Below are 16,902 nucleotides of genomic sequence, written 5' to 3'. Positions count from 1 at the left end.
TCGGATCGATTATCTGATTGCCTGTCTCACAGAGGATTGGACACTTTGGGAGGAGTATCTGCAAAATCTCCCGAAGTCTTCCAATACCCTTGGCTGGATTTGGGAGGAACTTATTTGGTGAAGATATGCGGGTCACAGCAACCTGAAGTTGCCTTAGTAACCACTAAGGAACGTGGAGTTGCCCTGGCAACAGATGAAATGAGGGGTTACCCTGACAAAAACGCTCCTGGAACTCATTTAACAAATCCTCACTGTCCTTTTTCAGACAGGTAGCTGCAGACATGACAGTATATCACAGTATTAATAGAGTGAAAGGTACAATGATGTGGTGGGCTCAAACATATTCCTGCCTCTTTATTTTCAAACACAGGCTAAGCCCACCCATTTGCCCTGCTGAGGCACAGATGTTTTTATGTACACACCACTAAATTACACAGACAAGGGTCCGGTCCCTTTTCTGAATACAAACAAGACACTAACAAGGTTAATACAAAACTGCTATTTATTTTCTTATTGCCATATTAAAGTTAAACACATCACTATTTAAAGTAAAGGAGTCTGGCATTTTTCTCCAGTTTTAATGCCCACCATGAACACTGTAAACATAAAAAGAATATCATAGTTGTAGTTAAGTTAGCACTTAAACCCATTTGTTTTTATACTGGCACAAAAATACACAACAGCCATAGCAGCAGGCATGCACTGCAAATAAAAAAAAAAGTACATGAAGATATCTAAGGCAATTAACAACAGCAAAAGGGGCAACTTTTTTTTTCTTTTTTTTTGCATTATTGCATCGTTCAGGGGTTAGTAAACTGATATGGAAGTCATACAATTACATATAAACACATCCAAAGCACTGCTAAACACAAACAAAATGACATCACCAGATCCTAAATCAATTGTTGACAAACTCTGAACAATTACTAAGACAATTTATTATTAAAGCAGAGACGGTTGAAGTAGTCCAGAAGCGCGGACCTGTCGTTTCACGGCAGAGAGACTTTTATGGCTGATCCTTGATCAGTGTACTGGACCAGTTGCCTTTCAAGGTGCGAGCGGGATCTACTCATCTGGCTTCCTCTTGGGCTTCTTTGGGTTGCGGGAGCGGCTCTTGGCCTTACACAGCGGACAGATGGGAGCATTACGATGAATCTGCTGGTGGCAGGACAGGCAAGCCTGGAGAGAAGAGGAAAAATTCAGAACCGCTTTGTTTAGTTTGAAGCTTGTGTTGTAAAGAATCTGGTGAGCATTTTACTCAGCTTGAGTCTGAATAAACTTCCTTCTTTTGCTCTGAAATAAAAAAAAAAACAGGAATCTTTGGCTTTCCAAATCTGTTCTTTTACATGCAACTGGTTTGCAACTACCTCAGCTGGCATCTTCTCCGTTGCTCTACCTCTGCATTTCCTTACAGGTGCCCCGTTTCTGTTGCCTTTTCTAATCTCAGCTGTTGCGCCCGCATGTCGGCACCCATGACATTTACCAACAGAAAACAATCTGAGTTACAGACTTAACTCAGCACTGCACTTGAGGCTTTAAACAGAAAGCAGCGCATTTGATTGTCCACTCTGTTAATGTAGCGCAACCAGATGCAAAAGCTACAGAATATACAGATTTTTGAGAATTATAGCAACATTCTGCTGTAAAAATACGAAGGTTGAGAATATCTGGATTCTCCTTTTTTTTTTTATACATTTTATACATTTCCTAGTTTTGACATAGATGTACCACAACATATGTACGCGTGTCCAGTGCTGTGCTTCCACGTTGCCTCCATGCAGCTTTCACAGACAACACGTGTGAAAATTAATAGATATAAATAAATAAATAAATTTTCATTTTTGTATAAATTTTTTTGCTTTTGGTCTGTTTACTCAGTGCACTAATGTTTGGGTGAAAAAGGGCAGATAACACAAGACTTTACTTTTACTGCTCCTTATTTTATTTAACTTTAAACTTGAAAATATGTTCAGATTTTAAAATATGTTTTTGTCTATTGAATGAAATGAATAAATAAGAAAAAAAATTTTTTAAATTCCATGCACGCAAGTAACATATCTGATGAGCACACAAGGCCACATGATTGCGATTAACTGCTGAGTACTTTGTTGTTGGTTGAGCACCTTTCCTGCACTGGACAGAAAAGCTGTCACACAGGAGATTCACTGAGTCACAACTGTAATAGATAAGACAGAAAGATCAAAGCCTGCCCTCACGTTTAGGATTTTATACAAACACAACATTCACACTACCACCTTTCAGTTCACTGCAACTTGCCGGCATGAACGACGGCTCCTCTCGCTAGAAGTCTTTTCCATTGCAGATACTTCAACAAGTAAGATCAGGAAATGAATTAATGATGTCTGCATTCCTGCTAGCATGCAGGTTCATTGTTGACGTTTACTGAAGTGCTAAAAAGAATTCTACCGTTGTGCTTTTCTTGCTAACCAGACAAAATGTCTCCACTGAAAATGTTTCAAATAATTTATTTGTTACAGAAAAGTGAACGATTAAAGAAATTCCCAGTATTGTGCCAGTTCGTGTTTAAAGTTCAGTTCTCACGTGTTATAATGAATAGGTTGTGTTCACAGTTCATTTTCATTTTCAACTCGTTCACAGTTTAGTTTATTTTTCAGTTTTTTAGGTTCGAAGTGAGAATGAAACACTGGACTTGTGAAATATACCAGACCTTAAAAGTTGTCAAACAAAGCAGATGTACAAGTGGAACACATGTCGAGGGAAAAAATGTTTGTTTTATTAGTCTAAAAAACCTTTTTTAGAATAAAAGAAGATATTGTTTTTGTCAAACAGCTGTTTTCGGCTTGACTTTTCCATAAATATACAAGAAAAACAGATAACACTGCTGAGATAAGTTCTCACACTGGAAAGATGCTTTAACTCTGCATGTCGTTTTAAATTAGAAGTTGATGAAGTCGACAGCCTGACTTGCTCTTTAAGCACAGGTGGACATAACCTCCACATAAATGTTAGATTTCAACCATTTTATTTTCAAACATTACATAATATTCCTGCAAATAATCATAGCAGGCATCTGCAGCTTCTCTGCAGCGGTGTGCTACGGTAAAATCTGCAAAGCATTCTGGGTAACGTAGTGTGAACTAGTGAAAAATTCCAGACTGCTGTAGGATTTCATAATCTGAGCGAGTTCATGTTCTTTATTTGGAGATACGTTTTGTTCAGTTTAACGCTCGCAGAAGACTTGTTCATGCACAACACTGGAAATCACACAGCCCCAGGAGAAGCAGACGTAGGATCGCTACAGATTATCTGTATCTGTAATACAAGAAACATATTCTGCCAAAAAACACATCTACATGTGTAACAACAACTAACAAGTACACACTTCCTATCGCATAAACTAGAGTTTGTTTGAGCATGAAAAAAACATAATGACAATAGCTGGAAGTTGGGCGCATGGCGCTGATGAAGCTCAGGTCTAGGATTATTGGCTGGCACGCTGCAATCGAGCACTCCACCAGAGTGAACTCTGGTGTTCTGTTTTAATGAATTAGATTCAAAACTGAAAATCAATGAGAGCAGGTCATCTTAGACTGAAGATAAAAGCGTCTCGATGTGTCGCTTTTCTGAACGTCCTGTTTTCACCGCGATCATTGCAGAAATATATTTTAGATGTTGTCCTTTCTTAGTCAAGAAAGATATTAAAGTGTAACTTGATTAGTTGTTACTTGTGTAAATAAAACAGCTTTTGTTTCATTCGCTCACAACTTAAACGAACTGTTATATATTGAAAAGTTGATCTTTTTTTATCTCGTTTACAGTCAGTCGGAGAAATACCTTCATAGGTGGTGGCTGCTGTCTGAAGGTGGCTGTCTGGCGGGCGTCTTGCTTCCTGGACACCTGAAGCTGCTGTGCTGCTGCTGCAGCTGCAGCTAGGGATTCTGGGATGGCGGGCTCGTGTGGTTCCTTCTGCCACTCTGCTTTCTGCTTCTCGAAGTAACTATTCAAAGCAAACAGAAGAGAGGAAAGCCTTATTCTGGGGTCATAAATCATAAGAGAGTCTGTTTTAGCCCAATCTGCACTGTAGATCAGGAGAAGAGCAGCAGTCAAGCAAATGTTTGGCCTTTATTTTCTTTTTTTAATGAACAAAGCGAAAGCTAAAAGTTATTGTGAGACTATTTGTCTCTGTGTGTGTGTGTGTGTGTGTGGGCAGGAGAGGGCTGGGAAAGAAATGTGGCCTTGGACTTTATGCCTGACTGGCTCATTTTCAAAAATAAAAAAAAAGTGATATCTGGTTTCATTACCCTCTCTGGTTTCACTCAAAATAGGTCTGGGACAGAGTAGAACTGTGAACATTCACAGAGTAAATTTAATGTGGTTACGTTTCCTGCAAGCACGGTCAACACGGCACACATTCTGGCTTTACTATCAAGCACAACATAAACATTGCATACAAACAGATTTTGTGTCATTCTGGTTCTTGTTCAAGTGAGTATTTCTGTCCAGTCTTCCATGTGTGGAGAGTTGATTTTTATGTGACACTCTCACGTAGCATCCTAAAACGTACCCAGCAGGCCTTTGAGGTGTGATTTAATTTTCTCCTAAACTGCTCTATCACATCTTGTAATACAATAACACAGGATGGCATTATTATTAAGCACAATTACCCAGGAAATGTGCAAATGAGTTTTAACATCTCCCTTCACATGATCAGAAATCTCACTTTCACTCTGATCAGTTCTGTCAATTCAGAAGAAACACAGCAGAACATAAGCTGCAGCTTTCTGTATCTGGAAATGTGGAGGAGCACGACGCCACAAATGGAAGGAAAGACGACAACCACCTGGCCAGCAATGAACTCATCAGCACAGCTTCCAAACAATACGTGGCCCGACTTAGAGGCCGGCCAGCAATGCTGTCAGCGGACAGTGCAGCAACTCAGACTTTTAAAAAGAAACGTTCCAGAGACTAAAAGAATATATTTCAACACATCTTTGCTTGCTTTTTTACCCAAAAATAAATCAGGAATGTCACAACTTAAAGAGACTTAGATAGAAACACCTGATCTAAATAAAACAGGCAAATTAGCTCTGCATTTTTCTGCAAAAAAGCAAGTGACCCAGCAGAAACTTGGAAACAACAACATGCTCTTCAGAGTCATTCATCGCATTGTTAATAAAAAAAAATAAAGAAAAAAAAGGAAGAAAAAAATCCACCATTAGGGTTCCCAGTCGGTGCTACTTCTGCACTTCCTGCAGAGCAAAATGTGGACGATAAAATAAAGGCAGCCGACCTTTTAACTCGGGATAACCAAGGGTCTCCTTGTCCGAAACGAAGATGAGCTTCACTTCTACATTCTAGGATCATCAGCTATAATTTCCTGCAGCAAATTGTACAATCATCCCCTGTTGATGGATGTCAGCCTGCGGTTTTGTGCTGCTGAAAGTCTACTTGTCAGACCCCCCTGATGTACCTCCAATTTTGTGGATAACATGGAATTTGTGAAGCCATAAATGGTTTTCTCGTCACCAGCATTTCTGTCAGGTTTCTGAGTCTGCCTGGACAAATGGATGGAAAATTTAATTTGATATGAATTTCTGCAAAAGCCACCCAATGAACTGAGCCACAGAAGAACAATCAAATATTTTAAGCATTTTAAGTCCTTTGAACAAACTCTTTCAGACACGAAAAACTGGCCCGCAGTCTTACTGTCAGGGCTGCAACATTTTAAATGACCAGTTCACCTGAATAACAAACAAACATTTAGTTTATTTACTGCATAGACATGCAGGTCCAATGTGGATTTAACTTTTAGAGCTTTATAGATTCTGTTAAAAACCAAGCAAAACTAAGTGTCTCAAGAATCCTAAATGAATATAAAATTCTATATGAAAAGCATATTTTCCAGAAACACTTGCTCCAAAAGTGTCATTTTTTACATTGGGTCTATAATATAATATAATATAATATAATATAATATAATATAATATACAAGCATTAAAATTCATCATCAGACCAACGATTGCGACAAAACCGGCTCACACTACAGAGATACTCGCTCCGGCTACAAGGACTTGCCTTGCATTTGCACTGTGCCAAATTTCTGTTCTCAAAAAAATTTACAAATTCTCAGAAATAAATTTCTGAAAAGGACAGGTTGCACTTGTCAGAAGAAAAAAAATATGACACCACTGAGAAAAAAGGGCAGGAAACTACTATTTGCCCTTGACATTTGAGTAACTTGATCCGAACATGTAATCCAACCTGTGATCCAGCCCATCTCCATTAGACAGAAGCTGCATGGAGAGCTCCATCAACTTTACTTTAACGGCTTCCCCTTCACACTTTGGCGACTCTTCTGAAACATCTTTCTGCGTTAGTATTTACCATCCGTCATGCTTCTTAGGCAACCCACTGCTGTCTGTTCCCTGAATCACTCAGAAAATTTAAAAGCTTCACAAAACACACCAAAATTGAGCTACAAAGATTCCAAATACACCCATTCTGTAATAATGTTTCATTGCTCTGGTCTACAGTAATAAAAAGATAATAGTGACAGTTTTAAATCTGAATTTTGTAGTTGTATTATCACTCTAAGACAGCAACGTGACAGATGTTGCTGTCATGGCCATAAATTAGATCTTGCAGTGTAATGAATACACTAAGTTGAGGCCTGTTGCTGCTACTGCTGTTTGGCAGAAGTATCCATGTCTCTCCTCTTCTATGAAAGTCAAGGCAAAGAATATGTTTCCAAAGCTGTTTGTCTGATCGCCAGGAGGATAAGTCAATTCTACCTGGCAGGTCATGAAACCTGGATGAGAAGTAGGACTTGAGCAATGAAAAACACAATTCGTTACATTCAAAACTGAATTACAAGTAAAGGCAACCCTGGTGACAACTGAGAAGGTTGATGCTACGTGCCATAACACTACATTCTCGGACCATTTTTACATGCACTACATTTCTGTGATAGATGTCACCTATAAATAAAGCTGACTTACATTATTATCCAGTAGCTCTGCTTTAACTCTTTGCTTTGGAGGGTGAAGGAGCTTTAAACTTCCAGATGCATGCTTTAATGCCTCTACATGAGAATACATGATCATCTTATTCTGATCTGTAAAATTACTACAATGTACACTACGGCTGTCCCTATAAACGATTTGATGCTGTTCAGACGAGATTTTTTATGTGCAAAGATACAATAGTGTTGCATGAAAATTATCATGACAGAAATGACAGCTGCAAACCTTCAAGGCAGACAACCATGGTAATGGGGAGAACCTGATATGCAACAGATTAAAAAATGACTTCCAATGAATGCTGTACATACATAGGAACACAATTAGGAATGAATGAGTCATCGTTTCTAAACTGTAATTAAAGTTAGCAAATTGCAAAGAGCGTGATTGTTTACGTAACACTGCACCTGATCCAGGTTTCACCCCTGCAGCATCCACGGTTTTACAAATCCACTGGCTTCAGGCGTATTTCCTGTCATCTGTCCTGTGTGATAGTAGGGAACTTGTTTTTTTGTTTAAAAAAAAAAATGCAAATGACAAAAAGCACTTTTTTTTTTTTACTGGTAGGCAAGCATTTAAGAAGGGTCTTTGTTATTAATTAAACTTGTAATTTAATAACACATCAAATATGGACAGACTGGAACCTACATGTTTAAAAGAACTATCTAATTATGACTGTAGTTATTTTTTTAGTTCATTTATTTTGAAAATATTGAAAATCTTACATACTCCACCTTTAAGGCCGATTTATACTTGCGCCACATCTGCTTCAGATCGAGATTATGCTGTAATCTCCGTAGGCTCTACGTAGCTGCAGAGGCGGACCTCCGCAGAGCTTTTCATCTAGTGCTAAGGTTTGGCAAGTTTGGTTCTAGAGACCTGCAATCCTGCAAGTTTTAGATGTGTCTCTGTTTTATCTGATCCAAATGAATGAATCACTGAAGAGAATTTGTTAAACAGTTTGATGCTTTTAATTGGAATCAGTTGTGTTGGAGTACAGAGACATCTAACACCTGCAGGAGCGTGGCTCTCTAGGGCCAAACTTGCTTACCTCTGATGTAAGTAGATATAAACAACGTCGGTGTGGACTGAAAAATATTCTTGCGAATTTTGAAAGTGCAGTAACAATCAAGTTTTTGTATACTGTGCACTTTTAGCAAATTAAAAAAAGATTTTAAGTGGATAAATTAGCTTTTCATCCAGAGAAATAAAGCTTCAGAGCTATCATGGCAACAACAAAACAGCAATCCTCTTGCCTTTTGCTTATCGCACCTCAGAACTTCCCATGTACCACCAATTCTTTGTGGATTCTTAATTCTACAATAAAAGCTATTAATGGTCTACTGTATATATTTTGTAACCACCTGCTTTTTCCCCACAAGAATTAAATTTAAGAGTGAAAAAATACAAACAAGTGGAAATAAAAGTATGTTTGTGGTGTGCACAATGTGTCATATCATTGAAATCATGTCTTTCACATGTAGTTAAAAATACTTACAATTTGTCTTATTTACATAAGATGTGTCAACAATTGGCTCTGCTCACTTTAATTTAGGAGATTTAAAGATTGCAAAAAAATATAATTTGAAATGCAATCTGAGCTACATTATCTGAGTCAAATACTGCATGTTTCGTGTATTTGGAGTGTTTGTTTATTTGTGTGTCTATACTGACTCCAGAGATAGCTTTTCCTCCTCTTCGTTTAAGTTAGGTAGTCTGTGCAGTCCTAAAGTCATCCTCAGGGCATCGACATGCTCCTTTAGTGGTTTGTACTCGTCATGCAGGCGGCGAGTTGTTTCTAGAAGTTTATTCAGGTCATTCTCCGACTGCTTGATGGTGCTCTCCATCTGAAAGGACAAGATTTAAAATTTCAGACACAGACTTGCAATATGCTAAGTTTAAACTGGTTGCTGTTGAATGTTAGATCTTTACAGTAAAAATTATACAAACACATAACTCGATTTGATTACTAATTTATGAATAATGTTGGGAATTACTTTCATCACAATGTTGCTATAACACTGGGCAAGATGCCTTTTTATCCACAAGAGAAACCAGCTTAGTCTGCGCACCAGTTCTGCTCATGAACTGCAGACACATTCAGTTGTATTTCAGAGCATTTTGACCTCAAATGCTGATCCACATTGAAGTCAATTAAGCTCTTCCCTTTAACAGTTTCAGAACATCCTCGTCTATGTCACCACTGTCATCCCTATTGGGGTTCCGATTCAGCTTGTATTTACTGTAAATATGACAGCCAAAAGTAACCTACGTAATAACCTTCAAGAACCAGATGGCAGTCCTCTAATTGTGAAGGAGCATCTTCAAGGTAAGAAACCTATTCTGAACCTTTTTTTTTTAACAATTATAATTCCTGAACAATAATATAAAAGCGGGGTTCTCCATTAGTCTGAGTGCATCTTGAGATCAGTGCCTTACACTCACCACATTAATATCTGCATGGATGAGGCGCAGTTCCTCAACATGTGCCATCTTCTCTTGTAGAAGGAGATCCATTTCTTGTTTGTACTCTTTCAGGTGTTTCTCTTCAGACTCCAGAGCCTCAAACTCCATCTTCAGACGAGACTTGATCTTTTGCATCTGTATCGTCTTATTCCTGTAGCCCACATAATTAACAAGAAAAACAATAAGAACCAGATGTTTAATTTATTCCATTACTTCCACATAAAAGGCAGAAATAAACCAATTAATCCCACAATAACAAGTTGTTAGAAAGAAACAAGTAAATGCAACAAAACACAATTATTGATCTACATTTAGTGAAAAAATCTTTACATCTTAACAATATGATTGGTCCAATTCAGTCAGTATTCACTGTATGCGTTAACACATTATTAAAATAAAGAAGAGAGACATTAATTCCAGCAGCAGGTTTTCCTGAATAAAGTAAAATCATTCTCCAATTCTTTCGAATAATATAATGGTATCCTGCTAAGCTAACTAGCTAGCTTGCACACCATAACAATTTGCGATAAACATCTGGCATTTTTGTTACACATCTGGATGGTGATGAACGGTCCAAACACACACTTCCTGTGTACTTATCTCGTAATTAACCAACTTGCCAACCCTGTGGTGTGAATCTGTGAAACTACAACGCAGAAGCATTTTATTTCACAGCAGAAGGGCTAATATTAGCAAGGTGAGTAACAAAAGCAGCTTGTTCCTGGACGGCTAATGTTAGCGGCTAACGCTACTTGTCAGGCAGCTGGAAAAACGTTCATCTGAGCCAGCATCCACGCTTTACCGTATTTCTAAGATATTCTCCAATTTGCACATTATTTCTTGTTCGTCTGCCATGATTTCAGCTGTCCCTTGTCGCTTAAGTGGCCGGCTCCGTGAACCCACAAGGCCACGGTGGTCTCCCTGTTGATGGAGGAGAAAATACAATAGCCTGGCGGGTGCGCGCATTACAGTACGAGCACGCAACAGAAAACCGTGGCAACGTGCGTTGACAGGAAACACGAGTCCCCCATTCTTTCTTTCTGTCTGTCTGTCTGTCTTTCTATCTTTCTTTTTCTTTCTGTCTGTCTGTCTTTCTATCTTTCTGTCTCTCTTTCTTTCTGTCTGTCTGTCTTTCTATCTTTCTTTTTCTTTCTGTCTGTCTTTCTATCTTTCTTTTTCTTTCTGTCTGTCTGTCTTTCTTTTTCTTTCTGTCTTTCTATCTTTCTTTTTCTTTCTGTCTGTCTGTCTTTCTTTTTCTTTCTGTCTGTCTGTCTGTCTTTCTTTTTCTTTTTCTTTCTGTCTGTCTGTCTTTTTCTTTCTGTCTGTCTGTCTTTTTCTTTCTGTCTGTCTGTCTGTCTGTCTTTCTTTTTCTTTCTGTCTGTCTGTCTGTCTGTCTTTCTTTTTCTTTCTGTCTGTCTGTCTGTCTGTCTTTCTTTTTCTTTCTGTCTGTCTGTCTGTCTTTCTTTTTCTTTCTGTCTGTCTGTCTGTCTTTCTTTTTCTTTCTGTCTGTCTGTCTGTCTGTCTTTTTCTGTCTGTCTGTCTGTCTGTCTGTCTTTTTCTGTCTGTCTGTCTGTCTGTCTTTCTTTTTCTTTTTCTGTCTGTCTGTCTGTCTTTTTCTTTCTGTCTGTCTGTCTGTCTGTCTTTTTCTGTCTGTCTGTCTGTCTGTCTTTCTTTTTCTTTTTCTGTCTGTCTGTCTGTCTGTCTTTCTTTTTCTTTCTGTCTGTCTGTCTGTCTGTCTGTCTTTTTCTTTCTGTCTGTCTGTCTTTTTCTTTCTGTCTGTCTGTCTGTCTTTTTCTGTCTGTCTGTCTGTCTGTCTTTCTTTTTCTGTCTGTCTGTCTGTCTGTCTTTTTCTGTCTGTCTGTCTTTCTGTCTGTCTTTTTCTGTCTGTCTGTCTTTCTTTTTCTTTCTGTCTGTCTTTCTGTCTGTCTTTTTCTGTCTGTCTGTCTTTCTTTTTCTTTCTGTCTGTCTGTCTGTCTTTCTTTTTCTTTCTGTCTGTCTGTCTGTCTGTCTGTCTTTCTTTTTCTTTCTGTCTGTCTGTCTGTCTGTCTTTTTCTTTCTGTCTGTCTGTCTGTCTGTCTTTTTCTTTCTGTCTGTCTGTCTGTCTGTCTTTTTCTTTCTGTCTGTCTGTCTGTCTGTCTTTTTCTTTCTGTCTGTCTGTCTGTCTGTCTTTTTCTTTCTGTCTGTCTGTCTGTCTTTTTCTGTCTGTCTGTCTGTCTTTTTCTTTCTGTCTGTCTGTCTTTTTCTTTCTGTCTGTCTGTCTTTTTCTTTCTGTCTGTCTGTCTTTTTCTTTCTGTCTGTCTGTCTTTTTCTTTCTGTCTGTCTGTCTGTCTGTCTTTTTCTTTCTGTCTGTCTGTCTGTCTGTCTTTCTTTTTCTGTCTGTCTGTCTGTCTGTCTTTTTCTTTCTTTCTGTCTGTCTGTCTGTCTTTTTCTTTCTTTCTGTCTGTCTGTCTTTTTCTTTCTTTCTGTCTGTCTGTCTTTTTCTTTCTGTCTGTCTGTCTTTTTCTTTCTGTCTGTCTCTGTCTGTCTGTCTCTGTCTGTCTGTCTCTGTCTGTCTGTCTGTCTGTCTCTGTCTGTCTGTCTTTTTCTGTCTGTCTGTCTGTCTTTTTCTTTCTGTCTGTCTGTCTGTCTGTCTTTTTCTTTCTGTCTGTCTGTCTGTCTTTCTTTTTCTGTCTGTCTGTCTGTCTGTCTGTCTGTCTGTCTATCTTTCTGTCTGTCTGTCTATCTTTCTTTTTCTTTCTGTCTGTCTGTCTGTCTGTCTTTTTCTTTCTTTCTGTCTGTCTGTCTTTTTCTTTCTGTCTGTCTGTCTGTCTGTCTTTTTCTTTCTTTCTGTCTGTCTGTCTTTCTTTTTCTTTCTGTCTGTCTGTCTGTCTTTCTTTTTCTTTTTCTTTCTGTCTGTCTGTCTTTTTCTTTCTGTCTGTCTGTCTTTTTCTTTCTGTCTGTCTGTCTTTTTCTTTCTGTCTGTCTGTCTGTCTGTCTCTGTCTGTCTGTCTGTCTGTCTGTCTCTGTCTGTCTGTCTGTCTCTGTCTGTCTGTCTGTCTTTTTCTTTCTGTCTGTCTGTCTGTCTTTTTCTTTCTGTCTGTCTGTCTGTCTTTTTCTTTCTGTCTGTCTGTCTTTTTCTTTCTGTCTGTCTGTCTGTCTTTTTCTTTCTGTCTGTCTGTCTGTCTTTTTCTTTCTGTCTGTCTGTGTCTTTTTCTTTCTGTCTGTCTGTCTGTCTTTTTCTTTCTGTCTGTCTGTCTGTCTTTTTCTTTCTGTCTGTCTGTCTGTCTTTTTCTTTCTGTCTGTCTGTCTGTCTTTTTCTTTCTGTCTGTCTGTCTGTCTGTCTTTTTCTTTCTGTCTGTCTGTCTTTCTGTCTCTTTTTCTTTCTTTTTCCTTCTGGTCTTCCAAATGGCCAACTTAGCCTCACCAAAGATCAGGTTTAACAGTGAGTGAACAGATTTTCTGCACGATGTGTACTGAAGACCAAAGATAAAATAACAGAGAAAACTGTGCCCCAAACCTCTGAACCAAACCGCTCAGAAGTTCAAACAAACCCATCAGCCGTGAACAAAAAGATGGTGAACCGTTTTTGACAGGGAACAAAAAGGACACCCAGGCCTTGTGTTTGGATTTAGGTGTGCTTGGTACCTGTTAGTGGCTATGGCCCCATGCACAACCCTCCACTGAAGGTCTCCAGACCGTTTATCCATGGGGTGTTTGTACAGAGACTGCTAGCATACCCTAAGGCAGGGGTGTCCAAAGTCGGTCCTCGAGGGCCGCTGTCCTGCAGGTTTCCCATGTATTCCTGTTCAAACACATCTAGCTTCCACTAAATGGATCAAACAGCCAATGACGTGTACAACTGATTAAGCTCTACTACTAATTAATTTGAATCAGGTGTGTCTGAGCAGGGATACATAGAAAACCTGCAGGATTCTGGCCCTCGAGGACCGGAGCTGGACACCTCTGCCCTAAGGGATGTCCCAGGGCCAAAAAACTCAGTCCACCTCGATCCCCTGACAACCGCCAGAGAGCGCAAGTTTGAAACGTTCATGCTGATGAGATAGAGGGCCCTCTTTCCCAACCCCTCAAACTCCCCCAGCTCTGGTGTCTGAAAAGTCAGTAAAAGTTCCTGGTTCTCCTGCCACTGCTCTATAGCAGGAGAAACTACCAGAGCAGGGAAAACATACTCATACTCATCATCCCACTGGCCAGACAAAGGAAGGAGGAACAGGATCAAAGGTCAAGGGTCAGAAGATGCTCTCCTGGTTTTCACCAGGCTATTGGCGGCTCGGCTCTGGGTGGAATTTGCTTTTTTTAAGCTCACAAACAGGTTGGAGGAATTTGTGGATCTTTGGGGTCTGCAAAATGTTCTGTGTTCAGTTACAGAGAATTGTTTGGTTTTCAATTTTTGATCCCCTCCTCCTGCTCCCCTTTGGCTGTTGTACATGTAAATTATTCTCCTTTGTTTGTGTAAGCTGAAATAAAGGACCTTTTAAAACTAAAAAAACTCTGTCTTTCTTTCTTTCTTTAACAACCTGAGACACACACCCCTGTATCCGCTGTTAATCTGTTAGTTCCACACAGTCAGTAAATGCATCATCAACACAAGATTTACAAATGCAGGGAAGCAGGAAGGCTAAAAGTATGTTTTATTATATTTTCCCTTTTAAAGGCAAAACCTCAACAATAACATTGACAGTGACAGAATGCCTGTCAGTGTATGCAATTATCTACCAGTATGCAGAGGTGGCAATTCCAGGTCCAGAAAGTAGAAGTCCTGCCATGTTTTTGGATCTACCTGTACATTTAGAACAGGTGTTTTCACTAACAGACTCGTTTACCTGGCAAATAAACTCTGCTCATTAAATTCAGCTTGTTTGGTGACTGGTCGGAACAGCTGCCAGACAGGACTTTTACTTTCTGGACCAGGACTTGCCACCTCTGCCAGCATCTAATGAAACTGCACAGATACAGCAACACCTAACTGCTTTACCTAAGGTTAATTTAATCCGTGTTCTAACTGTGTGTTGACGGTGAACTTGAACTTCTCATCATAGGCTCATTCAACTACACATTGTGTATTAGCTCCTTCTAATCAGATATAAATAAGGCCTGTAATAGGATAGGATAGGAATATCCCAGGAATAGGACTAAGATTATAGGAAACACAGCGTCAGAGTAAGATTAAAGGTGTCTGAGGTCAAATTGTTATCTAATTCAAACGTGACCTCTTAATAGCCTTTGGCCGTCTGATCTTGTAAGGTGTGTAGCAACTGCTGGTCATCCTCAGTATTATTAGCAAGACCTTTAGCTGATTTGAATTTTGCATTGTGTTTGTTTGTTTCCTTGTCATGTTACATTTCTGTCTCTCATTGAAGGACATCTCAATTTACTTTCCTCATAAAAGGTGTGGTCACTTTTTGTTCACCTGATTGTGTTCTGACTACAACTAATCCTATTTCTGCTCTTTGGAGACCTTCAGTCTAGCTGTGCTTTCAACATGAAAGCTCCTGTTTGCTTGAAATAACAACTTACTTTCTGATACTTCCTCAGTACTGTTGCCATGTTTTCCACTATCACAATGCTGCATCGTAGGTTATGTTCAGCAGGAGGCCTGAGGCGCACCTATATTTATAGCAGGTGAACAATGGCTGCAAATGCATTTACTTGAATAAGCCTCTGATGAGTAGATCGAGTTCACCCGAACACGTGCTTCAGAGGAAGGGATAAAACTTAAGGAGAGCTGACCTTTTGTACGAGGGAGGTAACATTGTCAAAGCCAGAAATTTGCTTAAATTTGACTGCTCACTCAGATGTAGAGCAGAATCTTTAACATTTCTTCCTCATTTTACACATCTGAACTTTTTGGAATTTTATAGTTCAAAGTCCTCCACGTCTTAAAGAAACTCTGCATGTGAAATGAAATGCAATGAACTGAAAAATCAATGAAGTAAAATAATAATGTCTAATATAAATGGAAATAAGGATATTTAAGGGATCAAATCTTTAAAACAAATTATTTAAACTTGCTTATATGTATTCCATTGTGTATTTGCAGCTCTAAATATGGTCCTAGTTTACATCACAACATATTGTGGAAGATATTTATTTGGGAATCAGTGCCCTTTAATTTAAAATTAATTGCATAAATACAAAAATATCCACCATGATCTTTTCCAATCCATCCATTTTCTTAACCGACTATTTCAATTATTTAACATGCATGACTTTGGACAGTGAGAGGAAGCCAGAATACCCAGAGAGAACCCACATATACACAAAGAGAGCATGCAGAGCCCACACAGAAAGGCCATTCTTCAAGCCTCCCACAGCCGAGGATCGAACCAGCGACCTTGCTGTGGGGCCAGTGTTGCACCACCATGCAGCCCAGCAGCTTTTCCTATTGTTGTTCAATTCCTCTGTAAACGCCACCACATTTTGCCTGTTGACAGCTCCAGCCACCCTACAACACTGAACCATGTTAACAGGATGGATGAATGAATGAATGAATGAATGAATGAATGAATGAATGAATGAAATGAAACAAGCTTGGCCTTGAAACTTGGCTGTGTGACAAAAGGGGTTACCTTGACTGCATCCGCCTCATCCTGGGACCTGCAAATCAATGAACACTATCACTTTTCAAGCATTTCTTTAAGAAAGAACAGCTTCAACCTTGGGATGTTGGTGGGTTTCTTCTTAAGCTAGTTTCTGTTCCTTCCAAAACATTTTTTTTGGATGTAAATCAGGACTTAAACCAGAATTCTTTGTCGCATTTTTTGGTGGAACATCTTGCGATCTTGGGCTCATCATCTTTCTGCATGACAGCATTTCTGTTGACACTGAGTTCAAAGTCAGCAACTCTTGACTTTTCTGCTGGTATGACTAAGAAGTTCCATTTAGCTGTTCTGACTAAGACCCATCCAAACAAACACAAACTATGATCCACCACCACTGTATTTCATCAAGAGGATACAAGAGAGATATGTTTTCTTTCACTAGACATAATGCTGTTTTGGTGTCATTTTTACAAAATAAATAAAACTTTCTGGCTTGTCCGAGTGAGGTTAAGCAAACTGCAAACAGACGACAGGATTCTTTGAAGAGATCTGGGACTTTTCCTCACAGCCCCATTATATATGTATTTTTTGTCTTCAGTATTTCTCTGATGGACACTCAAAAATTTGTAAAGTAAGGATATTTTGGATGTATTGATGAAGAAACTGGGCTGGTGACCTGTTTAGGGTGTACTCCGCCTCTTGCTTGATAGCTGCTGTGATTGGCTCCAGTCCCCTCTTGTATATAAAGGGGGTTATGTACTCCTGGTCCTGAATTTCTTTTTGAGTTTTATTCCTGTATAAATCTATATATTTCTATATAAAAGGTAAGTGATACAAGTGCAAACATATGGGCAATTAAGGAAGTAAAAGCATTCCCAGAAGATGACGGCTGTCGC

General features: G+C 39.1%; 1 protein-coding gene across 1 annotated transcript; it reads right to left on the bottom strand.

Moving 5' to 3' along the window:
* Nucleotides 1-559: 559 nt before the first annotated feature.
* zc4h2 (zinc finger, C4H2 domain containing) lies at nt 560-10,395 on the bottom strand. Its single transcript, XM_079250496.1, has 5 exons — nt 10,270-10,395; nt 9,447-9,618; nt 8,676-8,848; nt 3,817-3,979; nt 560-1,179 (listed from the first exon to the last, which is right to left on the bottom strand). Exons 1-5 carry the CDS (start codon nt 10,320-10,322, stop codon nt 1,066-1,068), a joined length of 675 nt encoding a protein of 224 aa, XP_079106622.1. The 5' UTR covers nt 10,323-10,395; the 3' UTR covers nt 560-1,065.
* Nucleotides 10,396-16,902: the final 6,507 nt, after the last annotated feature.

This window comes from Telmatherina bonti (genome assembly GCF_933228915.1).
Source record: "Telmatherina bonti genome assembly, chromosome: 12".
Classification (NCBI taxonomy): domain Eukaryota; kingdom Metazoa; phylum Chordata; class Actinopteri; order Atheriniformes; family Telmatherinidae; genus Telmatherina; species Telmatherina bonti.
This window is presented reverse-complemented; position numbering and strand designations above follow the sequence as displayed.

Excerpts from the sequence above, each read along its gene's own strand:
- zc4h2 (XM_079250496.1), bottom strand. The coding sequence starts at position 10,322 with ATGGCAGACGAACAAGAAATAATGTGCAAATTGGAGAATATCTTAGAA. Across the intron at positions 9,619-10,269 it reads GAGAATATCTTAGAAATACG|GAATAAGACGATACAGATGC; the intron begins GTAAAGCGTGGA and ends TGTGGGCTACAG. Across the intron at positions 1,180-3,816 it reads AGCAGCCACCACCTATGAAG|GCTTGCCTGTCCTGCCACCA; the intron begins GTATTTCTCCGA and ends TCTTCTCTCCAG.